Below are 16,730 nucleotides of genomic sequence, written 5' to 3' on the forward strand. Positions count from 1 at the left end.
AGGGCGCTGTACAGTAATTGCTCTAACACGTCTTCCACCTGCAAGGCAAATAGATGGTTGGAATTTGACTTCCTAATTTCCAATGACGATAAATTTCAATAAAAAATAGAAGGATACAACATGTAAGAAAACTAGCCCTTATTACGTTTATACTAACAAAAAACTATGAAGAGGTTTGATTGAAAAATAATTATTTATAGGAATTTCAAACTTTTCAAATTCAAATTTTAAATTCAATGAATTAAATTACGATACCTCCTGCAGCTACAGAGAACATCGACGGTGTGAGTTTGTTTGACAAAATCGGCTTTGTGAGGACGCCATTTTGTGTCACTTTGATAGTCACAATTCGAGCATTTAATCATTCATTTAAAATCCAAGCTCTAGGATAGTAAATCATAGGCCGTACGTAAGCCTTCTAGCTCCAAATGTCAAGTGTTGAGTTATGGAACACCGTACCTACACATTTACCAAAGAAAAGAGCCTAAAACGGTCGCTTAATGGCCTAACTTAGATCTAATTATACCTTGAGTGTTGTTAATTTTAGAGATAAGCCTAGAAAAGCCATTTATTACTTAAACTCAGCTTATTTTTACCCCGGATTTTGTGACCCTCGGTTATTTAGCTCAGTAACAAAACACATATTAGATAAGAAAAATCACGGAACACGTAATATTGGTAATTGTGTGCAAACAAATGTATGTAATGTGATAAAATGTATTAATAATAATAAATAAGGAACGGGGTGTATTTTAATAATAGTACTAGTTAATTGCGGGGTTTAATGGATATATATTCCGATATATTTTTATACATAAATATATACTATTTACCTAGGTATTAGTTTTAAATAATAAAACATATATTATTAATTTTTTAATTTTAAAACAAATGTTATTCACAATTGTTTTCTTAGTTTTTTTTTAACTGGTTCAAAGTATTTATAATACCAAATTATATATTTTTTTATAGATAATTCTACAACTGGTAATATTTTATTCATTTATAGTTTATATTTTTAGTTTATATTTTTTAGACTTTCTTTATTGGTTAATTAATAATATTGACATATTACAACAGAGATGAAGAACATTTAAGAGAAGGTAATATAGAAGTCCAGGAAACTACAGGGCTTATGACCTGTCAATGGCTGGTTTAAGAGGCCACTTTACACACTGTGTAACATTCACCATTCTGCCTATATTTGAACATCTATATTCCTTCAATTCTTTCATCTGTTGATGTTTGTAAAGTTGTATATGACAAGATTTAATGATTTTTAGAGTCTGGCTGACCACACAGCCTAAGATGTGCATTTTGCAGAAAACAGCCAACCCTAGTGAAACTCTTATGTGTGTTATGACATCATGTATTGATTATATCTGTACCTAAGAGGCAGACGGATGCACATCCAAACATAAAATTTTCAAAACAAGCCTAAATAATCTACTTTCTCAAAGTAATTTTGAATAATTTACAGCATTATTTAGTATTTTCAGTATCTTAATACATTGGTTCTTTCATTATAAGGCATACATTTTTGTATACGAAAGATCTTAAGATCTTAAACTGTATACGAAAATCAAAATGTCGTTTCACCAAATTCTGGATTTGCATCCGTCTGCCTTTGAGGTACAGATATTATTTTATGTTTACATTAGGGTATTTCGTTGTTGAGAATCACTTAATTCATTTTTTATAATAACTTATTAATAAAAACAATTTAATTATGTTTAAAAGGAATTTAGGTGATTTTGAAGTCTGGCTGACTACACAACCCAACATATGCATTTTGCAGAAAATAGCCTGATTTAATATTGAATGAAACCACATATAAACATTTGGAATGTCTGAGGTGAAATTAATTTTCATGACATTTTGTTGACAACGTTGATTATAACTGTTTTTTGTATGAAACCGGCCTGGCTGTTTAAAGCAGAAATAGAATCGACCTTCCAGAACTTGATAACACCAATGTATAATTTTTTCAAAATTGTGGACTGGCTGCTTTGACTGAATAAATTTAAAGTAAATCTAACGAATTTTTTTGAACACATGCAAAAACTGCATTGAATGTTAATTAGTATGAATGTTTTATTATTTTATGTGTTTTTGTTTATAAATTCTGTTTTTTTTTCTTATACACTCGTATATTCAAAATTATATAAACTCTTATAAATAAACAACTACAACAGTGTAAGTCACTCTCCAAGCACAAGAGTTAGTCTCTTTTTTTGGAGAGTCCAGTGATTACATTAACTAGATGTATAAAAGTAGATCTGTATAGAATTATAAAAAAACATGTACCTTTTATGAAATTTATTAATAAAAAATTAAAAAATTAATTTAAAAAAAATATATTTAGGCTTGTAATGAAAACCGAATACAAAAATTCCTTTATTTTATTTATGCTTCTAAACTTGGATTTGGTAAGGTATCAAAAAAAAACTATTTCATTTAATTTAATTCTACTTTTATATTTTGAATATTAAAAAAAATTTTTTTTTTTGTAATGTTCTAACAAGACGAAACTCGTCGAAAGACGAAAGTTTGCACAGTAGTTCAGGACAGTCGATTGAACCAGAGGCAATTTTTAGTAGATAAATTAAATCCGCTATTTCATGACGTTTTTGCAGAGGTAATAGGTAATGTTTTTACATGTATGAATTTATTGATCGGGTTTAAATTCAAGTTTCAACCGGAAACACATGAACTTAACGATTTTTTAGAAAATATTTTCAATGCGTGATATCTGCACATTGTACATAGGATTCCATATTTGTGATGCATATTAAATCTATGTATTATTAATAGATTAATAACAAATATTTAAATAATTGTTTTATAAATTAATTACAAAATATTTCCTTAAACAAAACTTATATGAATACGACTTTGAAACAGTAATTATTCAAAAGTATCGATTATATTAATTTATTTGGAAGCAAGCCACTGGGTCAAAAAAAAGATTTATCTGGATTATCCTTTTAATTTCCTATAATTAAAGATACGATGGTAAATTAATACCACTGGCATCATAAATCATGTATTTAATACCCTTAAATTATCTCAATTACGCTGGTTTTCAACCTAGTTTGGTTTACGACCCTAAATGATAATATTAAGGTAACGATTTTGAATTTTATGAGGTTCGTAAGTCTACTAAACATTTAAATTACATGTTTTTTAAACAAGTACCGGTTTATTGAAATTGACTGATCAAACAGAGATGTGTATTCAAATCTAGGCATCTGAAGTTTTATTTGTGGCTGGTTTAAATTAGTTACAGCCTTAATTCTGAATAACCATAAAGGTCGTCAACGCCTAACATGCTGCTATACAAAAGTATTAAAAAACAGTAAGTTTGGTTCAAAAACACCTGGAATTTTTGTGAAGCACGTCTTTTCAAATCTTAATAACTCGCGGTTTAGCGGGTCATGCAATAACTTGCTATGGTGCTATGCAAACGATCTATAAGCGACATTTGATGTCTGCATTATCATAAAACGTAATGTACAAATAATGCATCTTGAACGTTTTATCAATGTAAATATTATACTTTTGTCAACAAAGACAGTCCAGACTAAAAAAACAAGGACTAAAATTATACAATAAACCACCAGACAAAACGTAACAAAATACTCAGACAACATTCACAAAAAATGTTGAAAATATTATCATTAAGAGTAGAATATGAATTTTGCAAAAAGAAAAAACGTTTTGTCAAATGTTTGTAATCCGTAAGGGTTTATAAAGAAAAAAATTTCAAAGATGAATAAAATAAATAAATAAATTGAAAAGAAACAAATGACGTATTGAATAATTCAAGTAAAATTTACATTTGAAGTTCTTACTTCGTGTTTTCCATGTTCTCTTTTTCCTTTTTTAGACTGTGTAGCAAAGTCTTAATATATTGAATACAAGTTAGCAAATATTGTATTTAAAGACAAGCGGCCCTCGTTCTACTTTCGCACATTTTATTTTTACAGATTTTTATTGTCAGTGCAAAAATTGTTCGCTTTCTTGCAGGTGTTTTCCAAATACATATTCATCATTAAACAGTTTAAGTCTTGCATTAGAGTGCGTGTCGATCCGTTGCGTCGTTTGCCAATATATTTGTGTACATTTAAATATTCACCCTTCTGAATTTACTAGCATGGGTGAAAAATTAAGTAATTGCGGAGTTGATGCGAATAAAAAAAAATAAGTGCTCATTAACCAAGTGCGATTTAGATAAGGGTGGAAATAATTAAACCTTCTGATAGCGTTGAATCATTTGCTTTGATCGTCAGACATAAACAAGTATACGAAACGTTCAATTTTGAAAAACAAAAATAAAATTAAGGAATGCCTCAAAAATTGTGGAAGCATAATATCTTCAAAGATTGTTTCCAAAATACACGGTTAGTGATTAATGAAATGATTCATGAAAATCATAGATAAATATATTTTTTTGGACAATTCTAATGGAGAAGTTGTATCTTAAGAACGTAGGACGATTGAGATAGACACAATTTTTTTTAATATGTGAGTTGCATTATTTTTTCACCTTGCTTGTAATGTACAAGTTTTATATTTACTTCAAAGGGATAGTTATTTATTTGTTTACTTTAAAAAAATATATATTCTATTAAATTTACATCAATGAAAAACTTTTTTTAGTTATTTAGTTGATATATTGTGTATGGATCGAGTGGGAAATTTTGGCTGTGGCCTGTTTCAGGAGCCTCTCCGCATTTGCTCTAGTGACGAGAAAACCACAGAAAACTCTTCAAGAGAAGGCGGACTGTTGTTATTCGTCAACAGATCTTCCGATCCACTTGAAGAGTGTTTGGAATTTGGTGTCCTGCTATCATTGATACCCTCTTTGCCTTTACTATGTCTATCATGTATAATGTTACCTCTCTTGACAAGTCCTTATGACTAATTACTACATGAACATCGTGTAAATCCTCATTTAAACTTCTGCATTGCATCTCCAGTTGCATTCTCTGCAGACTTAAAAAGGGCAATGCATCAATAGATGGGAGACATCTTGGAGAGTAACATCATCGCATGGGCAAGTGTTGATCTCAGATATCTTGAATCTGTGTAAATAGCTCATAAATCCGCCATTTCCTGTCAGTATTTGTGTAAGTTCTGCACGCTACAGTTTCCTGAATTTAAAAGCATGGTAAATAGATGGAAAAAAACATTTTTGTTACCTTTTCTGTGAGTTCTGCTGAATAGCGATCATTCTAAAGCTGTGAAGTTCTGCTTCTTATTATTTTCTTAGCAAAAATTATTGCAAAGTCAGCAAAATCAGGAACTGTTTTTTTGAGAGTTGCTTCCCGAGCCTTTTCAGTGCCAATTATTCCGCAGTGTCCTCGTATCTAGCCAATGTACACATTTTGTGATCGATTTTTTAATATCTGGATTTAAGTTCATATACTCATGACAATTGGGTTCACCGAATTACGATCCGCAATCGCATGAATACATGATTTACAGTCTGTCAAAATCATTAAATGTTTCCATCTATTAGGCGGTTTTTTTTTAAACGTTAACTATAGATTCTCTAACAGTGTATATTTTAAATTGAAATACTGAGCAAAAGTGATCGAGTTTAAACTTTCTGGATAGATACATAATGTAATAAAAGCTTTAATCGAGAAATAAATAAAAGGGTGGTATTGAAACTTACTCTTGGCGATTTTTTATAGAAACCGCGGGAAAGCACTTAAATACATTCATTACTTAATTATGTAATTGATAAACAAACATTTTTTTATGCATTATTGTTTCTCATCCATTATTATATTTGTGGTGATAGACTCGTATGTCTGTGTTAACTCATTAATCGTCCCAACGCAACACAGAACTTTTGGTCCAACAAATGTGTAATCAACTCTGCATTAGTAAATAAATAAAAGTGTTGATTACTATAATATAAGATCATTAAAATGTATTATCATATTTGTAAACTGAATGTGTATGTATAAATTAATAATGTAGATATATATATGTGTGTGTGAATATATATGTATTTGTGTATGTGCGTGTAATGATGTGCATGTTTATTTATGTATTTATTTATTTGACGGACTTATGCAGTCCATTCTTACTACTGTAAATACAATTTCTTATAATAAATACAGGCACTAATAAAATAAAATACAACTTAATTTAAAAATTAAAGCTAAGACAAAAAAAATAAAATTACTACCTCAAGACAAGATCCGGTCTATCTTAGTGAATTTTTAAATCTAAAAAGACACCAAAAAAGTCCAGATCTTGTCTCGAGTTTACAATACGACACAATCGGGACATTGGTGCATGCAAGCCATAGTTTGTGCTGTGTTGATCGAGGAACAGCTCATTATTATTTCGCAACCGGCGGATCGGAACATTGAAAGCCACTTGTTCCAGTAACGATGGTACATCAATTAAGCCATTCAGCAAATTAAACATAAAACTGGAGTCAATGTAATTTCTACGTTTTTGTAGACTTGATATTTTTAACATTGACTCCATTTCTCCGTCAGTGTAATCTCCCCTCTCGAGGCCAATCATCCGTGCTACTATTCTTAGCAAACGATGTTGCACCGATTTGATATGATTTATCCGGCCTACATAGAAGGGACACCAGATCGCGGGTGCATATTCTAAAAGAAGACGAACAAGTGAGCAATACAGTTTTTAAACCGTGAACATTTTAGTAAAGTTACTAGATGTCCTGGTAATAAAACCAAAGAGTTAAATTAATTGCAAGTGCCCTGACTCAACGCGGGTTCACTGGCATTGATCATTCCTGATTGTGTTACTTTAAACAGTGTCTCTGTAATCAGTTAATTATTGTTTGATGTTTTTAATAAATAAACTAAAATGCGTGTTCTCATTTTTTTTCAGATTCTTCTGGAAACTATATTTACACAGAGGACCCTCCAATGTACCCTGACCACCAGAGCGAAGGATTCGAAGAAATCGAAGAAAACCTGGTGCATGCGGATCATGGTCCATACTTTGACACTTCAGTGTCAAAAAACGTCACAGCTCTTGTTGGCAAGACGTCATACTTAAACTGTAGGATACGGAACCTTGGAAACAAAACAGTAAGTTCAAATAAATACCTTAATAACGGATATTTGAAGACCAATCATTTTATGTTTGAAGAAAATATCATTTTACTCTTGTAAATAGTTAAATAAACGAAATACAAAACCAGGAACCAGTAAAATATCAGAATTTACCGGAAAATGTCACTGTGAAGGCAGGAAAAGGGTCCTTTTCACGTTATTTTATTACTCTAGTAAAATATGAATGTTATACTTGTGCGATGAGTAAAACGATGTTATTTTTAATTTGTATTAAACATTGTATTATCAACAAATTTCTCTTTACGCTTCTTATGATGCATAGGGAACTTTCTTGGTACACCAAATAAATAAGAAATAACTACTTAACATTTCAGTAAGCATTTACAGAGCTCACAACCTTTAATTGGCTGGTTTTAATTTAAATTTCATACGCTCAGATGTAGCATTAAAAAATATTCTGCCTGTTCATTTATTTATTTACTTTTTTTATTTAATAAAAACATAATTATGAATTTACTTTGACTGTCTAACTAGAGTTACATATCTTGTTCTTAAGTAGGCAAAAATGCATTATTTAAAAAAGTATTTAAAAAAAATTAATTAATCGGGTTGTGGTCCCGCGGCTAGTGTCTCGGACACACGGTTTAAAAGTCCTTGGTTCAAAACCCACTCTACCCCAACTTGATTCCTATTTTATAAGAGTGAGTTATTTACAACTCGTTGAAAATGGCCCTCAAAATTAAATATTTGGGTAAATCATAAGAACGCAAATAGTTAATTTTATGAAAAAAAAAAAGATAAATTAATAAACAAATTTTTTTTTTCATAAAATTAACTATTTGCGTTCTTATGATTTACCAAATCATTTAATTTCTGAGGGCCTTTTCAACGATTCATAAATAAAGCAGCTCCACCTTTTTGCTCAGGGAAACAAAAATAGGAATCAAGTTGGGTAGAGCTGGTTAAGGCTTTATATGTTATATGTCAGTGGTTTCAAACTTATGATCCGTAGACTACTGGTAGTCCCTAAAAGCACCCGAAGTAGTCCGCGAATTCATCATACAATACTCTCAACAAAACAGCTTTCATTTAATTGAAAAAATAAACAATTAGATGAACAAATTATAAAACAGGTGTAATAATTACTTCCTAAGATGAAAAACATGAAAATTTGTATCTGAGTCTAATAATCTGCATGCGAATATTAAAAAAAAAAAAAGAAGATTACACTTAATTTGCAAAAGTTGGAAAATGAATTAAATTATTATGTTACTTGATACAAGGACAAACGTATTCGGAAACTGACTCGCTACCTTTTAACTATTTACATGTCGGGGGTGCCTGATGAGATTTGGGAAGAGTTAGTTAAAATACAACACGCAAAGAATTATAAAGAAATGATCGAGACAGGAACTTTACTTGAAGATCTATGGAACCAAAAACTTTCTTTTCTTAAAATTATAAATATTGATTAACGCTACCTCATTCTATTTTCTACCTCATACTTGTGCGAGCAGGGATTTTTAATGCTTTTGAAAATAAAAAAAACAAACAAATTAATCATAAAGATGCTAATACTGACATGCGTTTGGCTTTGAGTAACACTTACTAAAATATTTGGTTGTAAGAAAACAGCATGCAGCCACAAAAATCAAACGAAAATTTAATTTATGTAAAAGTTTCGTAAATATTATGATACACTTGGTCTCGAATAATTCTGTAGGTGCCTTATTTTTAGGAAAATCTTAGTAATTGACTTTTTCATAATACTGCAGTTGTTGTTTACAAAAAAAGGTTAAGAGCTTCTGTTTTTACATAATTAAATATCCGTGTTCCTTCATAATTACGTCCATTGAGTTGTTGAAAAAAGGCAAGTTGTTGAAAATCTACATTTATAATTTACCATTTTTACCTACTTTTAAATGCTTGAAAGGTATTCATTATTCATTTGAAATTAAGCTTTAACGGGAATTATGAGTTATCAGTAGTTAGCTTAAGTGATTAATTTATGTCAAACACACATCATTTAACCTTTTCTGAACCGCTAGGTAATGCTACGGCAGTTCCCAGTATGCCGCAAAATTTTAGACAATTTTTTTTAAAAAATGAAACCTAAAATAGTCTTATGCCTATGACACTTGACTTAAGCGTGGAAAGTTCGAGGTTCGATTCCTGGTGAGAACACAAAAATTAAATGTGATTTTTTTAAAGCTAAGATGTTCTGTGTAATTCACCACTGTATTTGGGCATCCTGGCCTGTTGTAGTGCAAAAGAAATAGTAAAATAAAACAATGGAATCAAAAAAATTTACCAAATAAATATTTGATGTGTCATTAAACACACTATTGCCTCAAAAAAACGCAGTTTTAGAGAAACTTTGCGGTACAATTAAGTGTACGAAAATTATTTTCTTTATCCGATTTCCCGTAGCACTGAACTTTCTCATTAAAAAAATATAACATGTTATTGTAGATAACACTACAGATTAATTTTTGGAAATAAATAAATAATTATGTCAATAATTAGAACCATTTTTGCAAAATACACAATCAATACAGTTTGTTTAAAAATAAAATTACAAATCCTGTTTCTTTATGAATTAAAATCCATTTATATTTTATTGATTAATTCATTTATTTGACTAGACAAACGCTTTTTAAAGAAAAAGAAAGAAACGAAAAACTGCGAGGCAAATTTAATTAATCTAAGAATATTTGTTTCAGGTTTCCTGGATACGACATAGAGACCTCCACTTACTTACAGTGGGAAGGTCCACCTACACATCGGACCAGAGATTCCAAAGTGTTCACAACCCACAAACAGAAGATTGGGTTCTCAGGGTAAGTTGTCAGATCATATTCAATATATTTTTGAATAACGTATTCAGAAATATCGAATTCAATAACAAAAATACGATTTATCGAGTCACAAATAACTTTTGGTTTTGTTATTAGAACAAAAAGGAATTTAACAAAAGGTCAGCTGATGTATTAAAAGTATTTTCCATGAATTAAGTAAGAAGTCAAAGTATAGCCTTCTAAGTTAAGCGCCTTGCTTTAAAACCTGGTATGAAGTAATGCCTAGGCATAAAAGTGTGTTTTTCTCAATCTATGGAATTAAATTATTAAATTATTCGGCATTGTTACCCATAGTATATCTATACCTTAGAGGCAAACGAATGCAAATCCAGGATTTAATGAAATGACGTTTCGATTTTCGTATTCAGTTTATTGATCATGTCCATTGATTTTGAAGAAATGTTAGTCTTAAAATGAAAGAAACAATGTAATTAGAAACTGAAAATACAAATTAATGCCATAAATTATAAGAAATTACTTGGAAAAAGTAGATTCTCAAGGCTTTTTTGAAAATTTGACGTTTGGATTTGCATCCGTCTGCCACTGCGGTACAGATATTACTCCATGAGTTATTGAATTTGGGTATCCACGGTGATCTGCATAAGTGGCTGATGTCTTACCTTTAAAATTGACTACAATCAGTAGTCGTTAATAGGGTTAGTTCCGAGATTGCAAAAGTGCCCTTGCGTCCCACAAGGATCGCGCTTGGGGGCATTACTATTTATATATTTTTTCAATGACATTGGTCAGAGTTTCAAGTAAGCATTTTTTTGCTTTTTGCTAGAGATATAAACATATTTTTATAAATAAAATCAAATTAATACTGCATCAAACTATAGGAAGACCTCAATCTTCTTCTTCTTCTTCTTCAGAAATATTCTCTCCACTGCTGGATAAAGGCCTCTTCCAAATGTCTTTATTTCTTCCTTTCACAAGGCAATGTCATGGACTCATCTTCACTGTGGTCTTCCAACACTTCTTTCGTTTGCCAATGGTCTCAACTTTATTATTCTGGGTGTCCACATGCCGTCATTTTGCCTCAAAAGTGTTATGCCCACTGCCATTTTATTTTTTTTGCACGATCCATGATATTCACGACTCCAGTTTTGCGCCTAATTTCTTCATTTTTTATTCTGCCTCTTAGACATACACCGAGCATCTGTCTTTCCATGGATTTTTTGCGTATGTTGTCACCGGCAATATACACGATTCATAGAATTGTCTTTTAAATCATACAGGGACTTCTTTATTTTCAAAAGCGTATCAATATAAATGAACATTGAAAAAAAAAATGCGGCGTGTTCACGTTATCAAAAAAAACCTGTTTATAAATATTCCAAAATTATTGGCCAAACTGTCAAGTATTTATTTAAGTAAATGAAATGCGGGATCCCGGGGTTTTACTTGACAATAAGTTAACTTTTGAAATCCATGCTAACGCAATTATGAAAAAAACGTATTAAAGGTTAAGTTTCCTTTTCCGTATATGGGCAGAATTCAAACGACGATCCTCAAGACTAAGCATATTATGTTTGATGTGTGGTTTAGATCTAAGAAATAGTTGTCGAAAAAATTGTGGATAATCTCAAAAATGACATTACTTGAAATATAAGGATATAATATGGAGAGAACTTAACTATGCGCGCACTCTTACCATTCTTTACTTTACATATATTCTAAGTCAATTAGAGTTTGCATCTCCTATATAAGGCCTTCAATAAAAAAAATGCATTTGAGGAATTGAACTTTTACAATAAAAAAATATATAACAATGCAATTTTAGACGGTTAGCTCTGAATACAGGTCCAAACGAATCTACGAACTTATCTTTACTCCAAACGCTTCGAACTTGAACACGGCTGACGTCATTTTTATGTTTAAAATATTAAATAATTTGGTAGATTATCCTAATCTTCTACAAAAATAAATGTTAATTTTAGAGTCCTAGTCCCCAGAAATCGATCTTTACTAAAAATTTCTAAATGTTCCGCTAAATTGTATCAAAAGTCATTTGTAAATAGAGCTTGAAATATACTTCGTCATTAATTTAATCATATTGAGATCAATAACAAGTCCTTAACTTCACTCGAAAATTCCATTTGATCTATCAAATAAATTCAAGTTATGATATTGGTCAGCTATGTTTGTTACTACTACTACTACCATCACGCCATTTCCCCGTAGGGGTAGGCAGAGAGAAGGATTGTAATTTATTAAAATTATGTGTAACTGTGCGACTAACATTCAAGTAAAGCTTATTTTAAACAATTAATATACATTATATTTAAATATTAATAATATTGTATTAATAGTTGCGTACTATATTGTATATATTTTTTTATGTTACCAATTGCAAATGAGCTTCTAATTAGACCTTCGGAAATGTTTTTAGAATATGTATCTTACAATTTTATAAATGTCCGTTGACTTTCCAATAAATAATAACATATTTTTAAATAGACACTGTAAGCGGTTAAGCGTCATGTTATGTTGAAGTTTGACTGCGTATTACGGCGGATTATCTGTGATTTATAATGAACTAATGCTATAAGTTTTATCTAGAAGAAAAACAAAAGACGCACTTTTTTACTCTGAAAATTCAATCAAAAATTAGGGTGCGTCTTATGGTCCGATGCGTCTCATCGTCCACAAAATACCAAAGCTATATTTTGAACATTGGGTAAAAAACTAGATAGAGTAAAACAAAAAAAAAAGATTTTAAAAATTATTTCTGTATGTGTTCATATTATCCTAATTATTTGAGTAGCTCATGCTCAAGAAGGGATCACGTGCACCCTGGTAGCCCTAGGCTAATGTAATAATGTTGCCACGTGGTTCCAAAATATTAAGCTTTACTGAGTTTAAGGTCCGTTATTTAAAGCTAAGCCTTCCACCCAGAGGAAGTAATTAACTAGTTTTGGTTTAATCGGTGACTCAAACGGCTTTATTTTCAGCCGTAATTACGGTCACTATAATTGCATTTTCTGTTATTTATTTGAATTTGCGTAGATTTTATTTCTCTTTAATGGGGCTTTTTGCCAAAACACAATAAAATCGGCCGAAAACAAGTAAGATGCATTAAAAATTATATTAAGCATATAAACAACAGAAGCATTAATGATAATGAATAACAATATGTACAAAAACAATAGACAACAATAATATACCAGAATAACATCAACATTATAAGCTCTCCAGCTCCTCATTTTCTACGCTGTTTTATTATGGCACGGGAGAGTTACGCGTTTTACGGGATTTTTCTCGTCTTTTCTAATTATATGATTACAACGGACGCTTCGTAGATTTTATATGGCTATATAGCATTTTATCCGAGCGACGATGCTAATTATTGTTTTTTTCTCACAAAGCCATGGATAAATCTGAGTATTCTTGTTTCGAAGGATAGTTTAGGGCATAAATAGATAGAATATATTTAACAATATTAAGATGGTTTTTTGCATAAATTGATTGTTTATATTGTAACGTTGTAAAAAATAAGTCCAACGTACCCCGTTTTTGAAAACATTTTTGTACTGGAATATAATTCTATGTTGCCTGATTTAGCGCCATCTGACGGCTGCGGTAGTAACTCATCCATACGATTTACGTGCGCTAGAAATAAATTCTTTTCCATTTGAAAACTCAGGACAAACAGTCCAGCTGTCGCGGAAGGACTCAAAGGGCGGGCGACCGCACATTTTAAAAATGTAGTCCTTCAAGAAAGGGAACGTTCAACGTTACGTCAGCCTATTTGTTTTAAATTTATTAGCGCAATTCTTGTAGAGAGATATATCATATTCTAATGAGATTTTATTTTATACAAGTTCCATTTTTTTCTATCTTTTTCCAATAATTCCACTTTTTTTCTATTTTTTATTTATTCCACCTTTTTATCTACTTTATTCGATGATAAAAATTTTACAATATGGTATATTTACTCCATGATTTGAATGGATCACTAATTATTACGAAGTTTATTCGTCGGAAATTTATTTTATGTCTGGAAAAGCCGGTGTCAGATTTTAACGTTTTCTTCAAGATCATGAGACACAAATTAACAAATGCAATGAAACAGACGATCATTTACTGAATTAAGATGTTGACAAACAATTTTAGGGGAAATCATCAACTGAGCCAACCATGAGTTAAAATATATCAACCGAAGACGTCGCATATCGAATTCCATCTGCGGATTTTGTTTTGTAAAATCAACATTTTTTCATTTTACGGTGAGAAGAAAACAATCAAGAATCTATTTCAGTTGTCATTATTATTGTTACAAACATTTACTTCTTAGATAAATTCATTGTCAACCATTTATTCATATCATCTAGGCAGAATTCTGATTGTTTATGTTAACTAATCTTATTACATTTGTAGAGAATTGCTTCTTTTATTAAAATTTTGTATTCCACCAACGAGTTGTTTATTTTATAGAATCTAGATCTTTAAGTCATATTTGTTCCATTTTACAGTAAGGTATTTTATATATAACGTTTTTAATGCCGTTCAAAAAAATTTACTTTATATGACATAATCTTATTATTTTGGAGAATTCTCATGTTCTTGTCAATTGAGCGAAACTGGCGAAGGGTAAGTTGACTGTAGGTACTTTATTTGGTTATCTTCATTATTTTTCTATATCTTAAAAATTTGTTTATTGGTTAGTGATAACCTACCTTTATAATGTCGCCCAACTGGGACCAAATAATTAATTTCAACCTATAACTAACTTGCCTCTTTACAATATTTAACAAACGTTTCCTCAATATTCCTTGTCATAACCTAAGTTTCAGAGGCATACTGGTCAGATCAGAGTTTTGAACAGTATTATCTTAGTATTTTTTCATATCAGTTTGTCCGTTAATGTTTCTTAACCGCGTAGTAGCAGCAATTATTCTTCTACTGATTTCTTTATGTGTATTGTTGTCACTGGTGACTGCGGAACCCAAGTTTATAAACGAGTTGATCATCTCAACATTTTAGTTTTCCGCTGCAAAGGTGAGAGCTATTTTGTCAAGGGTTTGGGAGGCAACCATCAATTTTGTTTTGTTTTCATTAATGATAAGTTCTAATTCCCTTGCACTTAGTTCAAGCGCTATGAACGATTCGCAGGTAGCTTGGGGGGACCTTCCGAAGATTTCAATATCATCCGCGAAGGCAATCATTGGAACAGATAAAAAAATCCACCAAAAATTTAATGGTACCTTTTGAAAAGAAAATTGATACTTATATTTAACAGATAAAACTTTCAGGCTAAAAACTCTTACAACAAAATATAACTTAAACATAATCTTACAACAATTTTGTTTTTTTACAATTTTATGAATTAAGCCCAAGGAAACAATAATTTCAAAGTTTTAATTATATGGTGGCCTCCGTGGTGTAGAAGTCAAAATGCTTGACTCACAAACGGAAGGTTCCCGGTGAGAACACAAAAAAATAAAATGTGATTTTTCTCAAACCTGGGTGTTCCGTGACGTAAATCACCACTGTTATTGGGCATTCTGGCCTTTTTATATAAATGTATATATGTATATATATGTATGTATGTGTATATAAGGATGTTTGTGTATATGTGTGTGTATATATGAATGAATATTTATGTGGGTATGTGTTTATGTATGTGTATATGTACATATATGAATGGATATATGCATGTTTATGTGTTTATGAGCGTGTATGTATATGTATATGTGTATGAATGTTTATAAGGGTGCACACGTGTGTGTGTACGTATATGGAAATATATACATAAACATATTTGTTAGTCTGCCTTAGCACGGGTCTTCTCCTACTAGGCATAACTTTATAATATATATTAAAAAATAAAAAAAATATAAATAAAAATCATTTTGTTGCAAAGCAAAAAAAATCTTTCGAATGACGTATTACCTTTGCCGTATTATTTTCTTTTTGAGCGCATTTTATAATTTGAAAAAAAGAACACAGTTTATGTAAGCACTCGATAGTTGTTCTATATAAATGGAATAATAAGTTATTTGACAAATATTGTTGTTTCAAAACTTCAACATTACATAAACCATCCAGCCATTTTCACGTAAGAGTAGGCATACAGGATAGAACGGTATATAACTCTGTATTTTCAATATCTGTCAATCCCATTTGTGATAAATAAATGTCTTTTTTATGATAACAGGTTCTGTCTCCGCAGCACCGGGACTCGGGAACGTACGAGTGCCAAGTCAGCACCACTCCTCCCATGGGCCATATCATGTCATTACTCGTAGTAGGTGAGTAGGACTATAGTTTAAGTCAAGTCGTACAGAAACTTATTGAAACAGAGAGGGAAAACATTTTTGAAAACAGAAAACGGAGTTCTAGTCATTTACATAGCCTATGACCTGTCATTTATTTATTAATGGCGTTTGCCTGGCAATGCCCGTGTTAAGTCATAATAAATTAACAACAACAAAATATAAATGTTCAACGAAAATTTTTAAAATACCTAGATTATAAAAACAATAAAACGCTCTGTACTTACAGCCAATCTGCCAAACAAAATGGATTTCTTACCCTTGAAAATAGACGCACTGTATCTGAATTATGCTGTTTATATAAATTAAATAATAAAGTAGACTCTTTTAACCTACTCTCCAAAATTAATCTTAATGTCCCCTTTCGCGTGACAAGAAATAAGTATTTATTCCATCTGCCAGTCTGTAGCACTAACTACGCACAACACTGTTTCCTCTATGGCGAGAGGAAAAAAATTGGAAATTTGTTTTCAGGCGTTGCCTAGTAGGTGATTTGATTCAGCCGGATGAATCTCACC

General features: G+C 30.9%; 1 protein-coding gene across 1 annotated transcript in view; it reads left to right on the plus strand.

Annotated features, from left to right (window-relative positions):
* Positions 1–16,730, plus strand: part of LOC148276971 (neurotrimin-like) — a 119,157-nt gene that overhangs the window by 47,189 nt on the left and 55,238 nt on the right. Inside the window, exons 2-4 of the mRNA XM_088233513.1 lie at positions 6,889–7,091; positions 9,800–9,916; positions 16,095–16,188. Coding sequence (XP_088089639.1) covers positions 6,889–7,091; positions 9,800–9,916; positions 16,095–16,188 — 414 coding nt within the window. The remainder of the gene's footprint in view (positions 1–6,888; positions 7,092–9,799; positions 9,917–16,094; positions 16,189–16,730) is intronic.

The sequence above is a fragment of the Micrasema longulum genome, unplaced genomic scaffold, assembly GCF_059751315.1.
Source record: "Micrasema longulum isolate JH-2025_06_02 unplaced genomic scaffold, ASM5975131v1 h1tg001114l, whole genome shotgun sequence".
NCBI lineage: Eukaryota > Metazoa > Arthropoda > Insecta > Trichoptera > Brachycentridae > Micrasema > Micrasema longulum.